The 23047-nt window shown below is 41.4% G+C and overlaps 1 protein-coding gene across 1 annotated transcript in view; it reads left to right on the top strand.

The window, feature by feature from the left end:
- The window catches only part of SLC16A12 (solute carrier family 16 member 12), a 30027-nt gene extending 8766 nt beyond the window's left edge, over positions 1-21261 (top strand). The window contains 7 exon segments of the mRNA XM_053207787.1: positions 1181-1317; positions 1320-1431; positions 8440-8543; positions 11241-11384; positions 13372-13951; positions 15881-16140; positions 18453-21261. Of these exon segments, the coding sequence (XP_053063762.1) occupies positions 1227-1317; positions 1320-1431; positions 8440-8543; positions 11241-11384; positions 13372-13951; positions 15881-16140; positions 18453-18715 (1554 nt within the window). The 5' untranslated portion in view covers positions 1181-1226 and the 3' untranslated portion in view covers positions 18716-21261.
- The last annotated feature ends 1786 nt before the right edge of the window (positions 21262-23047 follow it).

Here is a 23047-nt window from a genome sequence, read left to right as displayed (position 1 = left end):
TGTGTGTGGGCATAGCTGTCTCACCCTTACATCCATGCTCTGGTCTATGGAAAGGGAGTGGTGGAAGTCCTGGGAAAGTGCCTTGGCCTTTGAGCTCATGAGCCAGAAATGGCATATTATTTTTCCTTGCATCCCTTTCATTTAGACTAAACCATGTTATAAAGAAGATGTGGTGTGTATGTATGTGTGTGTGTATATATATGTGTGTGTGTGTATATGTGTATATATATGTGTATACACACACACACACAATGGAATATTACTCTGTGATAAAAAAGAATGAAATCTGCCATTTACAATAATGTGGATGGAAATAGAGTGTATTAAGCTAAGCTAAATAAATCACAGAAAGACAAATATATGATTTCACTCATGTGAAGTTAAAGAAACAAAACAGATGAACATAGGGGAAGGAAAGGAAAAATAAGATTAAAAACAGAAAGGGAGGCAAATTATAAGAAACTCTTAAATACAGAGAACAGGGACGCCTGGGTGGTTCAGTCGGTTAAGCGTCCGACTTTGGCTCAGGTCATGATCTCACTATTTGTGAGTTCAAGCCCCGCGTCGGGCTCTGTGCTGACAGCTCAGAGCCTGGAGCCTGCTTCGGGTTCTGTGTCTCCCTCTCTCTGCCCCTCCCCCATTCACAATCGGTCTGTCTGTCTCTCAAAAATAAATAAAACATTAAAAAATTAAAAAAAATACAGAGAACAAACTGAAGGTGGCTGGAGGGGTATTGGGCAGGGATTGGGCTAAATGGGTGATGGGCATTAAGGAGGGCACTTCTTGGGATGAGCACTGAGCGTTACATGTAAGTGATGAATCACTAACTTCTACTCCTGAAATCATTAGTACATTGTATGTTAACTAACTTGCATTTAAATAAAATTTAAAAATTAAAAAAAAATAGGCTAAACCATGTTGCCACATCCACCTTCAAGAGAGGTTAGGAAATATGGTATCAAACTGGGCGGACATGGATTTGGCTAAAATTTAGGAGGATCTGTTATTAAACAGAAGGAGAAGGGGTATCAAGGACAGCTAATGGCCTTTGCCCCAGTCCAGGATCCATAGCTACAAATAACAGTATTTAACAGGAAAAGAATGATCATTTTTGTCGAGTGAAAAATCAGCCTTTGGATATGACCATAAAATATAAATATGTCCTGGTTTTTGGTTTTAGATGCCCAGTAACCCGTGTGCCAGGTAGCAGTCTGTGCCAGTCTTGAATGCCAACAGGAAGTCACTGGACAGCAAACCTCTTCCAGGATCACAACTGGGCTATTGAAGTAACTCGAAAAAGAGGAAAAAAAGAGCTGAGGCCATGGCAAGAAGAAACCGAGTTCGGTCTACCTCTCCTCCAGATGGAGGCTGGGGCTGGATGATTGTGGCTGGCTGTTTCCTTGTTACCATCTGTACTCGGGCAGTCACCAGGTAGGTGGGATTTTCTTCTAGATTTATTAAGATGATCTGGCTTGTCTTTTCTTCTAAGTCTGCTTCGTTCTATTTCTGAACCTCTCATTGTGAAAATATCTGTGTATATGTACAGGGTGTGTGTGTGTGTGTGTGCGCGCGCGCATTTCCTTTGCTTGGATATCTTTTTCTTTGCGAGGAATGTGATTTTCTAATACCTGAAAGTCCTGGATAGTGGTGTCTTCTATAATATCTGGCACATACACCTGAAATGTGAGGACATTTTTAGACTAAATGTTGTGGCTATTCCAGCCGTTTGTTTTCGTAAACAGCTCATCTCGGAAAAGAAAAATACATAAGGTCAAAACAATCCTTGAAAACCTCTTGGCTCACCAGATACTGAGCTGTTGGAAAGCTTAATGCCTAGAATTTAAATTCTTCTGCTTCCTTTTACATTTGGCTGGAGGCTAAGTTCTAGGTTGAAGGAAAGTAACAGCGTAAGTACAGGCTTCTCTCATTCTTGTTCATTTGTCCTCGTTCTTTTATCCAAGGCCCTATTGTTGAATATGCTTAAGTTAAACCCATGTACATTGGGACTCATTCATCTCACTTATATTTGGAGTAAATGTGTGCTTGAACTTATTATTTTTTGCTTAATAATATCTCTTGGAAGTATTTCCATATTCAGCACATACAGCTCTACCTCACTGAAAAATAACAGCTTAAGATTCCATCACAAGGATGTGTGCATAATTTATTTAACACATTTTGATTGAAGGACTTATATTGTTCCCTGGGTTTTGATTTACAAACAATGCTCCATACAGTCATGATCCAGACCACTTTAAAATCAACTTTCAACTCTTGCCTTGTAACTGATGATGCTGCCTTACATGTAAAGTTTACATAAAGCTCGAAGTTGTCTAGGCTATTAAAGCCGTCATTCTCATTTATTTATACTCTCTGTTCATTAATGTGTGTTGAGTACTTATTTTTTGCCTCAAGATATCTTATTACCAAACACATTCTCTATTTCAAGAATCACATTTCATCGTGAAATTATGTGACATTCTGTTTGTGAACTGACAGCTTGAGTTGGAGTTGATGGTTGAAAAAGCAATACTTGATTTGAATGTTCAAAGAAAACCTCCGGCTGTAAGACCTAACTTTTCTCAGGGCACCTGCGTGGCTCAGTCAGTTGAGTGTCTGACTCTTGATTTCAGCTCAGGTCATGATCCCAGAGTTGTGGGATCGAGCCCTGCGTCAGATTCTGCACTGAGCTTGGAGACTGCTTAAGATTCTCTTTCTCTCTCTCCCTCTGCCCCTCTCCCCCACTCACTCTCTCTCTCTCAAATTAAAATAATAATAAATAAAATAAAAAATAAAAGTAGTACATGCTCATCAAAAAAAAAAAATCAGAAAGTAAAAGGAAAACAAAAGTTCTATTAAAAAGAGCATCTGGGTGGCTCAGTTGGTTAAGTGTCTGACTCTTGATTTCAGCTCAGGCCATGATCTCATGGTTTGTGAGTTCGAGCCTCACACTGGGCTCTGGGCTGACAGAATGGAGTCTGCTTGGAATTCTTTCTCTCCTACTCTCTCTCTGCTCCCCCCCCCTCAAATTAAATATTTTTAAAAAGTTATATTAAAAAAAGACCTATTTTTCTTAACATCTTCTGGATCCAAATTAACTTAGTTGCAGTAGATGTCTAGAGTCCTGTGGAATTGGGGAGCTCTTTTAACAATGGCTGAATTCCTATAAATAGTAGCTAATGTTAGCTGAGTACTTGTTCTGTGCTGGTTAACATTGTTCCAAGCACCTTTCATTTGTTAAATCATTTAGTCCTTGAAACAACACACAGAGGTCGAATAATGTGTCCAGAGTCACAAGGGTAGTGAGTAGTACTGCTTTTAACTACTAGGCTACACTGGCCAGTGGATCACTTCCACATTGATGCACTGGATGACTTCATCAACTGGAGAACCATCTTTCCCAAATACCAGATGTTGTCAACATCTAGCTCTATAGGAGCCAGAGAAGAAGTTTTATTTTTTAAGATTATTTTTTCTTTAAAAAAATTTTTTTTTAATGTTTATTGATTTTTGACAGAGAGAGAGAGAGAGAGCTCAAGTGGTGGGGTGGGGGGTGGGAGGTGGGCAGAGAGATAGGGAGACACAGAATCCCAGCAGGCTCCAGGCTTCGCACTGTTGGCACAGAGCCCGACACAGGGCTCAAACCCGTGGACCGTGAGATCAAGACCTGAGCCCAAGTCGGATGCTCAACCGACTGAGCCACCCAGGCGCCCCAAGATTTTTCTTTCTTTTTAAGAAATCTCTACACCCGACAAGGGTCTCAAACCCACAACCCCGAGGTTAAGAGTCGCATGCTCCATCAACTGAGCCAGCCAGGTGCCTTGAGAAGAATTTTATAGCAGAGTGGCAAGACGGAGATACTAGGCATGTTGGCCCCTTGAGGGAGAGTATCTTTGAGAATGGTATTTCATAAAGATGACACTTGCGTGATAATTTTGTTTCCTTATTCTTAGGAACAGAGCCTATCAACCACTGAAGGATGTTAGGAGTTGTTTGCTACTGAGCATGATCTAATGAATGCATTATGACTGATCCAGTTAGGCTGATCAAACTGCTTATTTCAGAAATGAGGAAAAGAGACTCTGAGAGATTAAGAAGCTTTATCCAAACTCTCAGTTACTCAGTGTGAGGATCAGCGATCAGGACCCAGCTTTCCTGACACATCAGATGCACAGATTTTCCAAAGGACAATAAAAATTATTTCTGGAGTGAGAAGCACGTGTGCTCCCGATAACATTTATTTTCTTTAAGGTCATGCCTGTGTTTAGAAGCCATAAATCATGGAACTTTACCATTTGAAAAGTACTTTTTTCCCTTTTGAGAACAAGTAAGAAGTGATACTTGTTTTTTGAAAGTCGCAGTCAATCAGAAGCATGTTCATGGTTATTAAATTTTGCCTCTGGCAAGCCTATTCACATGGTTAGATAAGAATCTCGGGTATTATTTTTGAACTTTGCATACCTAAAGTTTGACTGATATGACTAATCAGGTCAGTTAAGAAAACCATCAGTCAGAAAACTAAACAGCAATAAAACAAGATAAAAAAGTTACAAGAGACAAACATAGTCGCACAAATATGAAATCCCTCAGAATGATTTAGTGAAGAGAAGAGATCGGCATACCATCGCAAAATGTCTTCTCATCATCTGGGACCCTTTATTCTTAGTCACCCCATGTTCTTTCCCATCTCTAGCTTCGGGATCTTCCTCCTACTGATACTTCATTCTGCCAGCTTATGAACTCAGATTCTTCACATCTTTACTTCACCTTATCCGGCTACACGTTCCTGGTCAGCCACCCTCCAGTCTTCCTCTTCCCTTTCTCATTCATGTCCTTGAAGTTGCTGTTCAACCTTTTTTACTTCCTTCACTTCTAGTCACTTCTTTACCAACACTAATCCTTCCTTCCTTCTTTCTTTCCTCCCTGCGATACCTTGAACCTTGAACAATATTTAATGACCACCCAGGTAATGATATAAGATCCAGTGCAGACATGGTCTTTGCTGTGACAGAGCAACAGTCTAATGGAGAATACAAACAAACACAAAGGGAATCGCCATATCCCTGTAGTGTGGTAGGTGTCCCACACGTCATGTAAACACTTACGAGAGGTATTAAGCCCAGACTCAGGTTGTCAGGGAAGCCTTCCTGGATGAGTTGACCATTAATGTTTATTTTTGAGAGCAAGAGAGAGAGACAGAGCATGAGCAGGTGAGGGCAGAGAGAGAGGGAGCCCCAGAATCTGAAGCAGGCTCCAGGCCGAGCTCTCAGCACAGAGCCCGACGCAGGGCTCAAGCTCCTGAACCGTGAGATTGTGACCTGAGCTGAAGTCTGACGCTTAATCGACTGAGCCACCCAGGTGCCCCTGGAGGAGTTGACTATTATCTTTAGACTACAAGAATGAGGTCAGCTGAGAGAGCAGCCTAGAAAAGAAGAAAACTCTTTAATGCTCAGAGGTGTGAAAAAGTATGGGTGGTGTGTTGAAAGTGATGGAAATAAGTTCAGTCTGGCTGAAATGAGGAATGCATGGTGTAGGTTAGGGGAAACACTGAGAAGGGTCAACTCCTGCGGGGTGTCAGAAGTCATGTTAAAGAGTTTGAAGCATCAGGATCTCTTTTGTGTTCTAGTAAGGTCACTGACCATTGCATATAAAATGTACAGAAGGCAGCCAAGTGTGAATTCAGGGAGATGAGTTAGGAGGGTTGGGCTGCAGTCCAGGAGAGAGGTATGGGCATGAATTATGAATAAGGGGAATGGAGAGCTGTGGAGGCATTTGAGAGCTATGTATAAGGTAGAATAAAACCTGACCATAGATTAGATCAGTGGTTCTCAACCAGGCTGATTTTGACCTCCAGGGGACGGTGGGCAATGTTTGGAGACATTTGGGGGGTGGAGGCCAGGGATGCTACCAAACACTGTATGATACACAGGACAACCCCTAAAACCAAGAGTTGTCTTTGTTAAAGATGATGGCCAAAATGTCAGTAGGACTTGGGTTGAGAAACCCAGGCTAACCCAGGCTAAGTTTATTTATTTATTTATTTTGAGAGAGAGAGAGAGAGAGAGAGAGAGGGAGAGAGCATGCATGTGCACACACGGGCAAGGGGCAAATTTAGAGGCAGAGAGAGAATCCCAAGCGCTCTCTGCGCTGTGAGTGCAGAGCCCGAGGTGGGTCTCTATCTCACAGACTGTGAGGTCATGACCTGAGCTGAAATCAAGAGTCGGATGCTTAACCACCTGAGCCCCCCCAGGTGCCCCTTCATGGAGTTTTTAATTTGCTCTTCGGTGTTCTTACTAGCATGAGTTTACCTTTCATCTTTACATCCTGCAATCCCAGTTTTGAACACAAACGTGAGCGTTGAACTCATGCAGAATCACTGGAGCTCAGGCACGTGTATGTATTTCATTTTCACCAGAACAGGGGAAACCCTGCACCAAAAACCAAAACGAAACAAAACAAAACAACCTCCACCGTTTTCACTTCGTTTCTTGATGCACTCACTTTCTGTCAACATTCTCTATCTTCCACTTCCTGATGAATAAGGGAAGACAGAGAAGGAAAGGGAAAGGAATGGTGGGTAGCCCTACCTTTCTTTTTTCCTCCATGTCATGATTTTCAGCGTAAGTGGTTGGCTAGTAAAATACAGAGACATAACCTGAGTCAGAGAGGATATAGGAATCCTCAGTGCTTTGTGTTTCCTAGAACACTGTTGCTTGCTTTCTGCATTTGAAACAAGTTCTGATTTGAAAGGAAAGCATGGCCTCTCTCAGGAGTGAGAGCCTTCCTCCCCCTACCCCCATGCTTACTCAGTTGTCAATGTAACATAACTTGCACACACTCTGAGTCTAACCCAACACCCACACATTGTGAGTCTACCAGAGTTTATGTGTCTAATACCACACGTGTCCATGGGAAGGCGGAGAGTCGCAAACACACGTGGTGCGTGTATCTCCTCTGCTCGCGTGCATGCCCTGTTGCTCCTTTGGACTTTACTTACAAAACATGAATTCAGAGATGAACGTGTTAGAAATTTTAAGACCGTGACAGCTGCAATTCTATGCTTCTGAGTGCCAGATTCTGTGCGATTGCAGAGGATGCACGCTGGGAAAGCTGGCCCTGCCTAACACAGTTGTCCTGGTTCTACCTGATTCTCCTCCATCTTTTTCTCCATCACCCACCTTCACATCTAGCAGCAACTGGAAGGGGCTGGGGAGAGAAATAACAGGTTACTGCGGGCTGCTGAAGCATGATGGGTTAGACGGTAGCCCTATCCAGAGAGAAGACCTCCTATCTCATCCTCACCAAGACCTGATCCTTCCCTGGCTGTAATCGAGTACTAGAAGCTCCTGCCCTGAATTGGGAAACTTGCTAATCTGCATGACATTCATTCAAACTTGTACAGTGATACAAATCATTGCTCTAAAATCACTTACATCTTTTTTTCCTAATTAATTTTTCAGTGTAAAGTTTCTCTGTCTCTGTATGTCTGTCTGTCTGTCTCTCTCTCTCGTGATTATTTATAATGTCACCATTCACATATAATGACTGGGTACTTTTTGTTTTTTTCTCTATTTATATGAACTATGATTTTATCAAAATAAGCCTTTACTATATAAACTACTTTGTTTTACTTAACATTGTATTGTGAATTTTTTCCCAAATCAATAAATACATATCAAATCATCATTTTTTAACACCTAAAAATATTTCATTTTATTGATGTCAAAATTTACTTAGCCAGTCCCTTATTGATGGGCAAATAGGTTGGTTACAATATTTGGCCTTTATAAATAGTTCTTTAAAATATATCCTTTTATGTGTATCTATTATTACTATTATTATCATCATTTGATTATTACCTTTTGTTAAAACCTAGAACTGAAATTGCTGGGAGAGGAGATGTAGAACTCCTTTTTTTGAGAGAGAGAGAAAGAGAGAGAGCAGAGGATGGGCAGAAAGAATCCCAAGCCCCGACATGGGGCCCGATCCCATGAATTGTGAGATCGTGACCTGAGCCAAAATCAAGAGTGGAATGCTTAACTGGCTGAGCCACCCAGGCACCCTGAGAGATGTATAATTCTTAATTGTCAAATTTTAACTTGTGTATCAACCTCTTAGAAGTCACAGATGTTGGTGAAATATGAAGATAAAAAAGAACCCATATTTTTGACCTGCCATATTTCCCGTAAAACCTTCCCTACAGTGGTGATCCTCATATCCACTTGGCTTCAGCAGCCCTTCTAGTGGATGAACATTCTTTCTCATCCTTTAGAGTGGCTCCGTAGCCATTGGGCCATTCTGACTTCCTACTTACTATGGTCCAGCAATGTACCACTGAAAACCAATTAAACCAGCTGAACCAGAATTTGAAACTGTGGTTTTGATCCATGCTCATTCATTTTTTTTTTTTGTATAAAATTCTTGCACTGTATTTTTCAGATGTATTTCCATTTTTTTTGTGGAGTTCCAGACATACTTCACTCAGGATTATGCACAAACAGCTTGGATCCATTCCATTGTAGACTGTGTGACCATGCTCTGTGGTGAGTATCACCAGGGCTAGACAATTATTGGTTACTCTTGAACTGTATGTGACACTGGCCTTCCACTGCTTCTGTTTACCAGCTTTTTATGAATAGAAGGGTTTTGCTAAAAGTTGGCTAAGACTATATAAAAAGAAAAGACTGATCCTACCTTCAGCCAAACCCAACCAGACCTGCCCTTGGAATTAATGGTCTTCGCTGAGGGCAGATAGAACAGGTGATTGACACTCTCAAAAAGGCATACTATTTGGTGCTCCCATATAGAGATAGGGTGCTGGACCTCACAGGACTCATCCTGATTTGGGAAACAGTTAACCATACAGTATATGCTTGACCTCTCTTTGCTAAATGCTATGGTCCCTCATTCTCCAGTCATGAAAACGGTCATTGGATCGCACTATGAGCCATTCCTATATGATCTCCTTAAGCAAATGCCAAGAAATCTTGTTCTTATTCTGTTCCCTTCCCGGAGGTTCAAAATATGGCTCATGGATTTTGTTTTTCATGGGTAAACCTTCATTCTTAGAGAAGTATGAGGGAAGGATAGGATGGTACAGTCATGTGATCAGCACGTTCACCGTCACTATAATTTCATTCAGGAAACCCCAAGGGTACTACAGAGGACATACAGAGTTGTCTCAAAATCCATGGAATCTCTCAATCCATCTATGTCGTAGAGGAACGCTAGTCTTGAGATTTTTCTTTTCGAACGTTTTAAACCAAAGTTCTTAAATGAATGTCTTAGAGAGTTTCTGAGATTGGGACAAGTTGGAATGATCTATTTGCAGTCTAGACCCATTTAATCATTTCATTTAAATGAATCCTTAGTATTAAAAAAAAACCACTGTTATCTCTTCAGGCCATGTCTTGTGGCAAAAAGGAAATCCCATATTATTTAATAACTTATAAATAACATCAACTGATTCCACTCTAGGTACTGATTCATACTTATTTTTAGAAAAAAAAATGGACATACTCTGGAATCAGTTGAATTGTGCTGAAATGTATTTCCTTTGTTGGGAGAAATTTGAGAGCAGTTCTGGGACAAAGAGCACGTTTCATGAGAAGGCTAAGTTGACTCTGTCTACTGATAACCCTGGAAGGTCTTAAGGGATCAGAAAATAATATCTTTGGGTTTTCTACCCTGTTTTCTTGTTTGTTTTGTTTGTTTTTTTAATCAGGAAGACTATCACTTGGTTTTCAGGGTCATGTTATTAGTCACAGCCTTTGTATGACCATGCCAAGTGAGCCATGTTTATCTTTCTCAGATGACACAGGTGACTCATTTCCCTCACTGTTATCTTTTGGAGAATATTTATTATCCCCAGAAGAGGACTAAATGGCCTTCGGTGACCAACAGGATCACAGTGACTGTGTGATAAAGCTGGGTCGTATTAGATGCAGCATTTTAAAATTCAAGGACTGGAGGCCATGCAAGGACTTGAGGCCTGTTGGATCCAGTTTCCATGTACCAGTTTCCATGTTGCTCATCTGGCAACACTAGTTGAGGTCAGGAGATGGAGAAGAGGCTGCAGACACCCACTGGGGGCACTTTTCATTGAGTTTAGTGTAAGTTTTGTCACTTTCCAATAGCCATAGCGGCAGCAGCCTGGAGAATTAGATATATTCTTGGGAGTTTTGCTCCTTCCTGTTCTCCAGAGATTATATAGACACACTGCCACTGTTTTAACTAGGCAGGAGACATCAGGCTGACGGCTGGTTCTGTCACGTACATTTGAGTCGGGCCCCAGTTTCAACCTGACCGATACAAAATTATACTCCACAGATACCCGAAGAACTTGCTCTTCTGATCTTCGTACTAGGAATACTGCTCAGCATGAGTTGTTCCATAGAAAGAATTCTCATGCTTTCCCCATGTCTCCTCTGCCATCAGTCTGGGAGGCCCAAGGAGACAGAGTAACAGGGTGAAATAACCCTGAACTTGGTGTCAGGTGCCCTGAGCTATACTTGTTGGTGATCTTGGACATGTCATAGTCCCCTGAACTTCAATTTCTCCTTGGTCTATTCCAGCTTAATTAATATTCTATAAACCTGAAAGCTGGCACAATTATAACACATTGTTAAACCACAAATAGAGTGAGGCCAACCCAAATGTCACTACGGATGTGAGGCATTTTCCTAGATTTTCTGGATTTTGATTTCTCATCCACAGGGTTTCCTAAAGGCCGAAAACAGTACCAGATTGTGGAATGGTCTTTTTCCTTGGCCTTTTCCTGCACAACACTACTGGCCACACAGTGTTGCCTTCCCTTCCCTACTTTCCTTCCCTACTAGTTAACTGTGATAATTATTGCTAATGATGCATGATTAATACTATGTGAAACATACAAGCCACATCCCTGTGTAAGTGGCATGTAATTTAAATAAGGAGCTATTTCACTATTTTAAAAGCACCCCCGAGCCCTGGAATTATGACTATAATAGAATGGAGAAGCGGAGGGCACACGGAAATGCAACTCAGCAGAACCGATCCTAATTCCAGCTTTGCTACTTGTTCTCCGTGTGACCATAGACAAGTCATTTCCTCTGTCCTCAGTTTCCAAATATGTGGAATGAGCGAGACGGGCTTGATGCCATAAAGGTCAACCATTTTCTGTTCTGTCAACGCAACACCACAGCCTTTCCACAGTGCCCTCAAGGCCTCTCTGCTGAACCTATTTATTATTGTTTTTGAAGCTCCACTTGGGAGTGTCGTCAGTAACCATTTATCCTGTCAAGTGGGAATCATGCTGGGTGGCTTGCTTGCATCGACTGGTCTCATCCTGGGCTCATTTGCCACCAGTCTGAAGCATCTCTACCTCACTCTGGGAGTTCTCACAGGTAAGGGCTCTTTGTACCGCTTGTCTCCCCACCCCCTTCAGGTGTTGTCAAGCAATCAACAGAACTGTATTCCGTAAAATAGTCATCTTGTTAGATGCATAACGTAAAATTTTTTCCATGTTTATTTATTTCTGAAGGAGAGAGAGAGAGCATGAGCAGGGGAGGGGCAGAGAGAGAGGGAGACGCAGAATCCAAAGCAGGCTCCGGGCTCTGAACTGTTAGTACAGAGCCGGGGCTCGAACCCACAAGCGGTGAGATCATGACCTGAGCCGAAGTCAGACGCCCAACTGAGCCACCTGGGTGCCCCATAGTTGCATAATTTAGTTGACTTAGCTTATGTCTACCTACCTAGCAGTTAAAAGAGCTGGAAATGCAATTGATTGCACTCCTGGAATGAAAATGTATCACCCTTCAATTCAGCCACATGATAGAAGTGATTTCCGGCTTCCCCTCTGGTAGCAGTGGATGGCTGAGATTCTGTACTCAGAAGCAATGAGATGTTAGCCAGGGCACCATAAATTTTCAGCAGTCATCATTCTCCCAACATCTTTGCTGAGACACCAAAACACTATCTGCGCTCGACCTGAGTTGTCCCTGCTTTATAGTGAGTGAGGAGCATCATCCAATAAATGGGGGTTTACAATTTAAAAAAGAAAGCCCCTTATTGTGAAGATTTTTACATTATGCATTCTCTCTCAATGTGATGGAATTATGCTTTAGAGAATTATGACGAACCCTGCAAGAAGGGAAGTAATCTATGTGCATCCCATAAATCATACCTAAGGGCACTGCATAGCATCAAGGTGGGGTCACTCGGTGGCACTGGAGTGGCATTTTGCCCCATCACTCAAAGGAATGTGGAATAGCACTAACTCAGTCTGGGCTGTAGGGGTAGCATGATCTGGTCAATGAAGGACATAATCTCCTAGTGATTTTATAAATCTGGCTCTGTCCGCTTAAAAAAAAAAAAAAAAGGTATCTGTTCCATGTAACCCAAAAGTCCCAACCGCTAGGTGTCCAGTCATCCCATTTTACCAAGGAGTGCCCTGGTCTTAGCACTGAACATCTCGTATCCTGAAAACCCATCAGTCCAGGCAAATCTGGATCATTGGTCACCCAGCACTGCGGATGGGAATAGGAGCCGAAGGTCGTTCTGTTTTTCCATTTAGATGCTATGAGTTCAAGGTTTTACACTCTTCAGATTTTCTTGACTTAAAAGGAATAGAAACTGAAAATCCTTAAAAGGCTTTCTGCTGACTTTAAGGAATATGTTCAGGTTACTATGTGTACATGCTGTGTTCATACACAAAGTTGGCATGAAGTTTCCCCATTATGTGAAATTATTCTGGAACTTTCATGGGGTCATATATGCTATTTAAACCCAAATTCCATGAGTGGTCCAGATGATCAGAGTTGTGTTTTCATAGGCAGTGAAGAGTTGAAGTAATCCTCTGGATAATTTAAGATAAAAAGAGGTATTGGGTGGGGAGAATAAGTTTCTTGGGTCAGCATTATCTTCATTTTCTAGTTAATTCAAATTCAGTTCGTGTAATGATTTTTTAAGCTCTTCCTTTCATTTTAATATTTCATATATTAAAATATATTTCATTTCATATATCTATCTATATCTATATCTATATATATGACTTTCTTCTTTGGAAGCAAACCTTAAAAAAATATGGCTTTGGAAGCAAACCTTAAAAAAATATGGCAGATATAGATATAGATATCTGTAGATATCTATCTATCTATCTATCTATCTATCTATCTATCTATCTATCCATCCATCCATCCACACACACTATGCTTCCCAAACTGTGAATGACTGGTCAGGGAGACTCCTCTTCAGCTTGGTGTAGAAAATAGTTTTAAAAGGGTTTGACAGAAGGCCAGATTCTCTTTAATCCAAATAAGTTTATCCTGAAATATTTTGTTTCATCGGCTGCTCACGGTATACCAGAACTCATCTACTTCTCTTCATCCTTAGGTCTCGGATTTGCACTTTGTTACTCTCCAGCTATTGCCATGGTTGGCAAATATTTCAGCAGACGGAAGGCCCTTGCTTACGGGATCGCTATGTCAGGAAGTGGCATTGGCACCTTCATACTGGCTCCGGTGGTTCAACTCCTTATTGAACAGTTTTCCTGGCGGGGAGCGTTACTCATTCTTGGGGGCTTCGTTTTGAATCTCTGTGTTTGCGGCGCCTTGATGCGGCCTATTACTCTGAAAGAGGACCCTACAACTCCAGAGCAGGACCACATCTGTAGAACTCAGAAACAAGACTTTAAGCGAGTGTCTCCCTGTGCAACTTTGACTAAAAAATGGGTGCAGACCTGCCTCTGTTGCTCTTTGCAACAGGAATACAGTTTTTTACTGATGTCAGACTTCGTTGTGTTAGCCATCTCTGTTCTGTTCATGGCTTACGGCTGCAGCCCTCTCTTTGTGTACTTGGTACCTTATGCTCTGAGTGTCGGAGTGAGTCACCAGCAAGCTGCTTTCCTTATGTCCATACTCGGGGTGATTGACATTATTGGCAATATCACATTTGGATGGCTAACTGACAGAAGGTAAAATCCGTGAAACCACAGTCGGCGCCCTACCAGGGGACTCCCAGCTTTGAGATCCCCCTCATCCCCTTACCCTGTACAAAACCCACATCTGAGTGACGTCAATGAGTTTTCAGTATCTGAGGGCAACCCCCCTGCTGTTTCTTCTAGGTAGAGGTTGGAAACCTTTTCCCGTAAAGAGGTAGATAGTAAACGTTTTTGGCTCCGTGGGTCATGTGATCACAAGTATTCAGTTCTGCTGTTGTAGCACAAAACAACTATAGACAATATGTGAAGAAATGAGAGTGGCTATGTTCCAGTAGGACTTTACTATGGATACTGAAATTTTAATTTCCCAGATAATTTTCACACGTTGAAATAGTATTGTTCTTTTGGTTTTTTGTTCCAACCACTCAGAAATAGAAAACGCTTGGTGCAAAAACAGGTGGTGATCTAGATTTGGCCATGGTTTGCCAACCTCTGTTCTAGACGGTTCAGGATGATGGGTAAGTCTAAATTGCAGAAACCTGTGGTAAGCACAAGTTCTGGTGACACATTTCATTCCATCCGAAGTCAAGTCAGTGCTCAGGCTGGGTGTTGCGGTTTTAGTTTAAAGACAAAACAAAACAAGCAAACAAACAAAAAACACAGAGGCTGGCTGGAAGTGGAGAGAGGAACAGAATTGAGTCCAGGCAGGGAGATTAGGTGCAAAACTAACACATTATTTATAGCCACACATTTGTGTTTGACCATGCGGATAGCAAATACTTTAAGTATGGTTTTAGGCTTAGAAACCCAAGTTGTAACAAATCTACTAGGTAGTTTCTTAAGCTAATGCTTACTGCTTGGATTGAAGGAGAGTGAGATACTCAGATTCTCTTCACACTCGAGCTGTGACCTGGGAGAGCAGTCATCATGTGGCTTCTCACATGTTATGTCTTCGGTACTTACTCAGTGTCCAACAGCCATTCTCCAGTGCTATGAGTATAATATTTAAAGTTAATTCCAAATGTAATGGTTAAGGAAAAGCGGGAAGAGCTGGGGTCTCTGTCTTGACCACTAACACCACAAGAAGCAGCCCCAGTGTAGGTTTGATAGAGGCATCTCTGCTCAGGGGCTATACCAGACCTAAGTTCTTCTGCTGGCTCTGCCCCTTACTATCCCTGTGACCTAGGGAAAATTAGTGACCCTCAGATCTTCAGGGGTCTTCATCTGTAAAACAGGCGAGTGCAATATTTTTCTGTTGACCTCTTAGCATTTTGTGAGGCTCAAATGAGACTGCGGGTTGAAAAACATTTGTAAAGCATAAATGGCCGGGGCTGATACTGTACCGAGTCTTTGAAATAATTGGTATCAATGATGAGTTTGGAGCTATAGGGGGAAAAGGTAACAGAAGTACCACTGGGGAGGTCTTGAAAATGACACTTAGTCCTAGTACAAGACTGACATCATCTCTGGCCAGTCATTTTAATGTCTTCATATTCTAGCTTCTCCCTTGTGTAACTTGGGTTATTGACCACATATGACGTAGCAGACACCAATGGGTGACGTACCTGAAAGCATCTAATATGGTAGACGGCTAGAAAATAGTCTCCTGACACTCGACTTGTTATTTTACAACTATGCTTAGGGTGACCGTATGGGATAGGTAACCTTCCCATTATACAGCTTAAAGAAATGGAGATTAGAGTTAAGCAGTTAGTAGGTGACAGAACTGGATTCAGACTTCCGTCTTTCTAGTTTTAGAGCGTATTTTGTGCCACACCATGTTTCCTGGGAAGATGAAGTCTTGTGTGTTCCTATACCAAAAGAAAGATAGGTAGACGACATGGATAACGGGAAGCCTTCTCTATAAATAACTGCAGTGCTTATCGCTGCATGGCCATGGTTCCAAAGCTCTTTGATAGAAGCTGTGCATTCTGCACTCATTCTTGGTCTTCAAATCCACAGGTGCCTGAAGAATTACCGGTATGTCTGCTACCTCTTTGCCGTGGGACTGGATGGGCTTTGCTATCTCTGCCTCCCAATGCTCCAGAGTCTTCCCCTGCTCGTGCCTTTCTCTTGTACCTTTGGCTACTTTGATGGTGCCTACGTGACTCTGATCCCAGTAGTGACTGCAGAAATAGTAGGGACCACGTCTTTGTCATCAGCCCTCGGTGTGGTGTACTTCCTTCACGCAGTGCCGTACTTGGTGAGCCCACCCATCGCAGGTAAGTTTCCAGAGAGATCCCCCCGACACCTCTGCTGTTTGTCATACTGATGTGAAAACTGTCAACTCGCACACAGACAATGGGGACTGGAAGTTAAGTTGGGAAGAGCGAAAGAGGAAGGGATTCAAGAGCCACCGAGGTATCATGGGCTCACTTGTATCCTTGTTTTATCATTTTCTTCCAGCCAAGTGGAGACTTTAGCCTACTTGGAAAGAAAAAGTCCAAAATTAGGGTCTTGATTCCATTCCACACTAATGATGGGAGGAATGGAATGGAGCAGCTGTTCAGGCTTATAAATAAGTCAGGCACATTCAGAGGGAAGTCTGGAGGGAGTACAGGATTCCACTTGGGGAGAGTGGGCAGTGAGGCTGAAATGGTAAGTGGGTGTCATAGTGGAGGGTCTTGAGTGCCAGCCAAAGGAGCCAAAGGGGCCCTATATTCTTAAGAGACTACGGATAGTATTTTTATTTTATTTTTTTTTTTAATTTACATCCAAATTAGTTAGCGTATAGTGAAACTATAGAATGATTTCCAAACCCAGCCATTGCTAAAGCAGCCAACTAGGGGAAACTGTGGCTGTTTCACAGCTGCAGATAAAAATTCCTGGTCAGGGGTGCCTTGGTGGCTCAGTCAGTTAAGCCTCTGACTTCAGCTCAGGTCATGATCTCATGGTTCGTGGGTTCGAGCCCTGCATTGGGCTCTGTGCCCACATCTCGGAGTCTGGAGCCTGCTTCAGATTCTATATCTCCCTCTGTCTCTGCCCTTCCCCTGCTTATACTCTCTCTCTCTCTCTCTCTCAAAACTAAATAAACATTTAAAAAATTTCCTGGTCAGTTTAAATTCTGTGATATAGGACCATCTTTTTAGTGCTTCATGTTTTGGAAACTGCCCCCAAAACGTCCCCCCATCCTCCCTTGGTAGCCAATTTTTGTGTGTACCAACCTTGGAGGGAGCAGTGTAATTCAGTTAAAAAGTCATAGTGCATAAATGAAATTTGGATTCCTGGATCCTTTTTTTTGATCCATGGCCTTCATTTGGCAAATTAGACATTCTTGTTGCCAGGCATTGGAGGATTAGGGTGTAAGTTCTTACCATAATACTTCTCTTATTTAATTACCGTTAAAATGACAACTCTCTACTCAGTCTCTTTTGTTTGGTGCTACAGAAATGCATAAGCAAATCACAGGATAACTAAAATATTCGAGAGTAGTTTGAATTACAGGAAACTTTGTGGGGCTTGTAACAATTTCTGCATACCGTTTTTGACTAATGAAGTGGGTGAAAGGAAAAATCATATACTTTTCCAGAGGATTTTCTTGGCATAGAAGTTTAGAGGAGTTTTTAAATAACTTTTTAATCGTAAAATAATTGCCTGCCAAGGTCTAATTTGATGCCATCGATTCTCTGATCATTGTGGCCCATATTTTGCATATCATATGCCCTGGTTCTCCTCAAAATTTAGAGCGGGAATTGGTATTGGGATTAATTTGTTGCAAAAGGAGCTAAAGAAAAGAAGAAAAAAAAAGCCATGATTGCAGAATGATATCTTGTGAAGTTTGCGTTGGCCGCATCTAAGATGGCCCAAAGTTCTGATTTTCACTGTATGGGGTACAATGACTGGATCTAGCCGAAAATTTGGATTCTTCTATATCCAGGAGCATGTTAATGTCACTCAAGATAGACGGTATGTGGGTGTTGGGAATACTACCAGCATTTGGTACAATTATATTCTCTTAACACCAGAGATAAGTGATCCCAACATCAATAATTTGATGCTATTTTTATCTTTTCTACCATATTTTCTAGGATTAATAACAATGTTTCTTGTGCGATTACTAAGAATGGGACACTCCTCCAAACACTTTACCTAGTGATGACAATCCATTTAAGAACTTTTCCTAGAAAACAATGCATTTTCAGTTGCTGCACCATATTTTTAGATCTGCTTCTCATGTCAAAATTATAATGGTGGTGCTAGCAATCTATTGTTCTTATCCTTCGAAATGATTAGATTTGGGGCACCTGGGTGGCTCAGCTGGTTAAGTGTCCAACTTCGGCCCAGGTCATGATCTCACAGTTCGTGGGTTCGAGCCCCGTGTCAGGCTCCGTGCCGACAGCTCAGAGCCTGGAGCCTGCTTCGGATTCTATCTCCCTCTCTCTCTCTCTGCCCTCCCCTGCTCACACTCTGTCTCTCTGTCTCTCTTTCTCAAAATTAAACATTAAAAAAAAAAAAAAGAAATGATTAGATTTGAGAGTAGGTAAATAATTGAATTGTCAACTCCACAATGTAATTTCGCTGTTGCTTATTACAGGATGGCTTGTGGATACGACGGGCAGCTACACTGCAGCCTTTCTGCTCTGTGGATTCTCAATGATATTTAGTTCTGTGTTGCTTGGCTTTGCTAGACTTGTAAAGAAGATGAAAAAAACCCAGCTGCAGTTCCTGGCCAAAGAGTCTGATCCGAAGCTGCAGCTATGGACCAATGGATCGGTGGCTTACTCTGTAGCAAAAGAGTTAGATCACAAAGATGAGGAATCTGTCGCTGTCGCAGTGTCTGGTTACAACCCCACATGACCAGTGGCCTGGAGCCTGGGAATCTCCAGGGCTGAGAGAGGTGGGACCACCAGACCGTGTGTGTCTCTGAAGCATTTTATTTTGGCAGAAGCATTGCCTTCCGAGGAAATTATTATTGTTGTTTTATTAACGCGTTTATAGGGGAAAATAGCAAATAACAAAGCACGTTGGACTGGCTCAGAGTTTCCTCATTTGGGATTTGTACTCACAATTGAACTCACATCTTTCAGGCAATGAGCATCACTCCGTGGAGAATGTTAGGACATAGCTGATGCAGTTAGTGGTAATTGGGGGTAATTTCAAGGCATGACCAAAGAAGATGACATTGGGAAGCTTTGTCTCCAACTCTCTGGCCCTCCATCTTCCTCAGTCAGAAGGTAAAGAGAAACAATGACGTGTAGGTGAGCTTACTTTATGCTTTTTTGGAGAAGGGGTTCTGTATGAATCACTGCCCTTTGAAGAATCTAAAATATTCTTCAACGACTCTGTTTAAAGCCCTGATGAGAATCTCCACTGTGAGGAAGGGTTGGCATCTTCACCTGTCCACCTCCACTGAAAGCCTTCTTCCTAAGACTGAGCCCCTCACCTCTGGCCCGGCCCTCACCTCTGTTCCTATCACATACAATAATGAGTGTAGCAGAATACGCCAAGTCACAAGGGTGATTCCTCAGTCTCACCTGAAATGTTAACACCAACACGTCTTTAGAAACAAAGCTTTTATTGAACTTGCACACACATTCCTGTTAGGAACTGAAAAATGTTGGCAGTATTCCAACTGGGCAGGAATTGAATTCTCAAATCAGCAGGGGTCTGATGGGAGTTTTCTTTTCAGACCAGACATTTAGGTTCATCATTACCCAAAAGGGAGGTTTGCCTGAAAAAGATTGTTCTAGAGATATTCCAGAGGTGAGATTCCTTTCTGCCTGTGTTAATTCTTGTTCCAGTGTCCACTGCCCTTTATCTCTTGATGGATAATCGTTCGAAACTTTACGGGCCTCTCCAGATGAATGAGAAGGCTTCAGGGGTTAACCTCAGCATCCTAGCCCTCTCATTAATTAGAGCTTTGTTCAGGCGAGAGGGAGGAGAAGGTTAAGAAGGCTAGAGGTGTGGTATTTTACAGTTCATAGAACTCTTTCACGTACCTTCACTCCTTGGATTAGAATAGTTTACTCATTCTCAAGTACTCTATTTTCCTATAGTTTGGGACAATTTCTGACTCTTCAGAGGGAGGGTATCAAAGAGAAGAGAAAGGCCAGAGCCTCCAGCTTGTCTCCAACCGCTTTTAAATCCACAGAGTGATAGCCCTGAATCGCCAAATCGTGTCATACCTGTAAATTAGGAGAAAATTACACAATTGAGAAAGGATTTTAATTATAGAGAAATTTTAAATCTGAACCTGAAAGAAATATTTTTACCCTAAAGGCCATTTAATCCATTGTCCCTCAGGCGGTCTCACAAATGCCTGGTCGGCACTAGGAGGATCCTAGGTTGACGAAGCGTGTTCACCAAGAGTCTTCGCCTATAACTGGATTATTTCATAAAATTGCATATTAATACATTGCTTTCAGAATGAAATACTGACTTGATTTAATGGAAGAAAACTGTAATATTTCACTGCTGCTTTCCAAAGATAAATTTGAATGTCGCCTGTTATCTTTTTACTTAGCTCAAGAATTAAGTTTTGAACCCACTTACTAGATCATTTGCAATCTACAAATAATACTTGGAAAATATCTGTAAAAAGTCAAAGTTATGATGAACTTATGTGTGTTTGGAATAGCACTTTATACTAGATATCGTTTCTTGAATCTTCAAGCCTAAAGATTTTTTGAAATATAAATAGTTCTAAATATTCCTAGACATATTTTTTCCTAGCAGCCAGAGTAAAATTTTCGTTCTCAAGTTCTGCAATATGATTTCTCTGAAGTATTATAAGTGTTCCTGAAACATGAGTATAGAAACCAGAGCTTTAAAAAATTTGTTTAAAGTATTTGGGATATTTTTACTTTCTACATGCATAAATTTGTATTTTACTTGCCCATTTGGAGCGCAATTTTAGAAAACCAGCAAGGAAAATGTAGATCTTAGACTCCACCATTGTATCTCCACAAAATTTTACTGTTAAGGTTCCATGTGCCTATACTGTTTTTTCCAAAAGGGAGAGATTCGTAGGAATGATGTGTTTTGTGGAATCAAGAACAAAATTGTGGTAGGATGATTCTGCATCTTAAATATTTCTTCATATCACTGTGAGCTCTACTTTGAAATGGAGTAGAAAAGCAAAGAAGCTAACTTCTATTGATACACTGTACCATTGGGCCTTTTTTTTTTTTCAGATTGTGATTTTACTAGTAGATCAGATATTTATGCTCATATTTTCTTATTTCAAAAGCGTAATAAAATGAGTTTATATTTGTGTTTGGAAACACATTTTTCCCTGTACAAGGGGTTTGGATTGAATGGCGAGTGAGCTTGTCTGGATTATGCTAAAATGTAGCTGGCATATAAAGATGTGGTAAACAATCAAATAATTTACAAAAGCCAAACCCATGTATTGAGTGTTTTCAATGTATTAGCTACTGTGCTAAGCACTTCCTATGCATTGTATTATCTAATCCCCGTAACCTCTATTGTCACCACTTGATAGATGTGGAAACTGGGGTATCACGTGGCCACTGCACTTCCATTGCCTCCAGGAAATCCGGTAAAGCCAGGAATCTGTCTGATGCTGGACCCTGCCTCCTTCCCCTTGTGCCTATCTGGGTTATCTTATGTGTGTTGAAAAGCCATTTGGAAACAGGCCCTCCCTCGAGAAAAATTTTTAAAAAAACCTTTGGATTATGCTTCAATCTACCAATTCGTATAGATAGGAAGATTCTAGAATGGAAATTTCCAAGAGTTTTCCCAAGAGTCTGGTTCTAGCAAGACCACTACTTCCAGGCTAAGTGGTTTAATTTGCTGTCTATTGATCCAGGCCTCTCTTGGGGAGCGTTTACGTGTGTGTAACAGGGAGAAGGAGAAGGTTGGGAAACATACTTTGTCCCAAAAGAGAGTTCCACCTTCTGCATTACCAGAGTCATGCTTTCTCAGTCAACAGTTGAATTCTTTCTTAAGTGCCTGCACCATTGCCCAGTGATGATGGAGATGGTAATGTCTATCTGGCACTCCCCTTCCTTGTCTCAGTGGGTCTAATTCTGAAATTGTTTACTGAGCTGAGATAGTATGAAATATCAAAGTAGATATCTGAGTTTCTCTTCTCATACTTCAAAGTTCGAGCCTTTATTTTTTTTTTCTAAACCAAACAATAGATTTTTATACCTGTTGCCAGAGCAGCTACTAGTGAGAGACGACTGGGATTTTGTCCCATAACACAGAGAAATATTTGGTAGGGGGGAATGGGAAAATACTAAATCATGATCAAAAGACTGACATTTAAAACAAAACATTTTATTATGGAACTTTTCAAACATACAAAAAAAAGAACAGTAAAATGAACTCGACATAACTACCACACAGCACCTACAATTATCTATCTTTCACCCTCCCCCTTGATGAACCTATTTGAAATACATTAACATGCTGACAGGGTATGTCTTCCTTCAGCTGCCAAGGAATAACTGAACCTGGCAAGAATAATTTATTCCTGCAAGCAGAGGGTATGGGTGGTTTAGTATCACCTATTAATGGACCATGTCATTACAAAGCTGATTGGGTCCGCTTTCTTTCTGTGGACTTTGGGCATCCAAGTTACAGGTTAAAATTCTTCCTCTGTCTTTCCCCAGCCCCCACGTGATCTATCCACCTGAAGCTTAAGGAGGTATCATATCAGTGAAAGTGCTTTTGAATTCTGGAAAAAAGTGATGATTATTACTCTTAGTTATTTTAAGTGTCAGCGACCTCTTTCAGGAGTAAAAGCACTATATGTGTATACATACATACGTACGTTTATTTATTTATTTATTCATTTATGTATTTATTTTTGGGAGAGTGCAAGTAGGTGAGGGGCAGAGAGAGGGGGACAGAGGGTCCGAAATGGGCTCTGCACTGATAGGCTGACAGCAGTGACTCCGATGTGGGGCTTGAACTCACTAACAGTGAGATCTGACCTGAGTTGAAGTTGGATGCTGAACCGATTGAGCCCCTCAGGTGCCCCTATTTTTAAGGAATTAATTTATGGCCCACTTAAGATTTAGTTGACATTAAAAGGTATTAAAATTAACATTTTACAAGATGACCCTTGGGGCATTTGGGTAGCTCAGTCGATTGAGCCTCTGACTTCTTCAGCTTGGTTCTTGAGTTCAAGCTCCACATCAGGCTTGCTGTTTGTTGTCA

Source organism: Acinonyx jubatus, chromosome D2 (assembly GCF_027475565.1).
Source record: "Acinonyx jubatus isolate Ajub_Pintada_27869175 chromosome D2, VMU_Ajub_asm_v1.0, whole genome shotgun sequence".
NCBI lineage: Eukaryota > Metazoa > Chordata > Mammalia > Carnivora > Felidae > Acinonyx > Acinonyx jubatus.
This window is presented reverse-complemented; position numbering and strand designations above follow the sequence as displayed.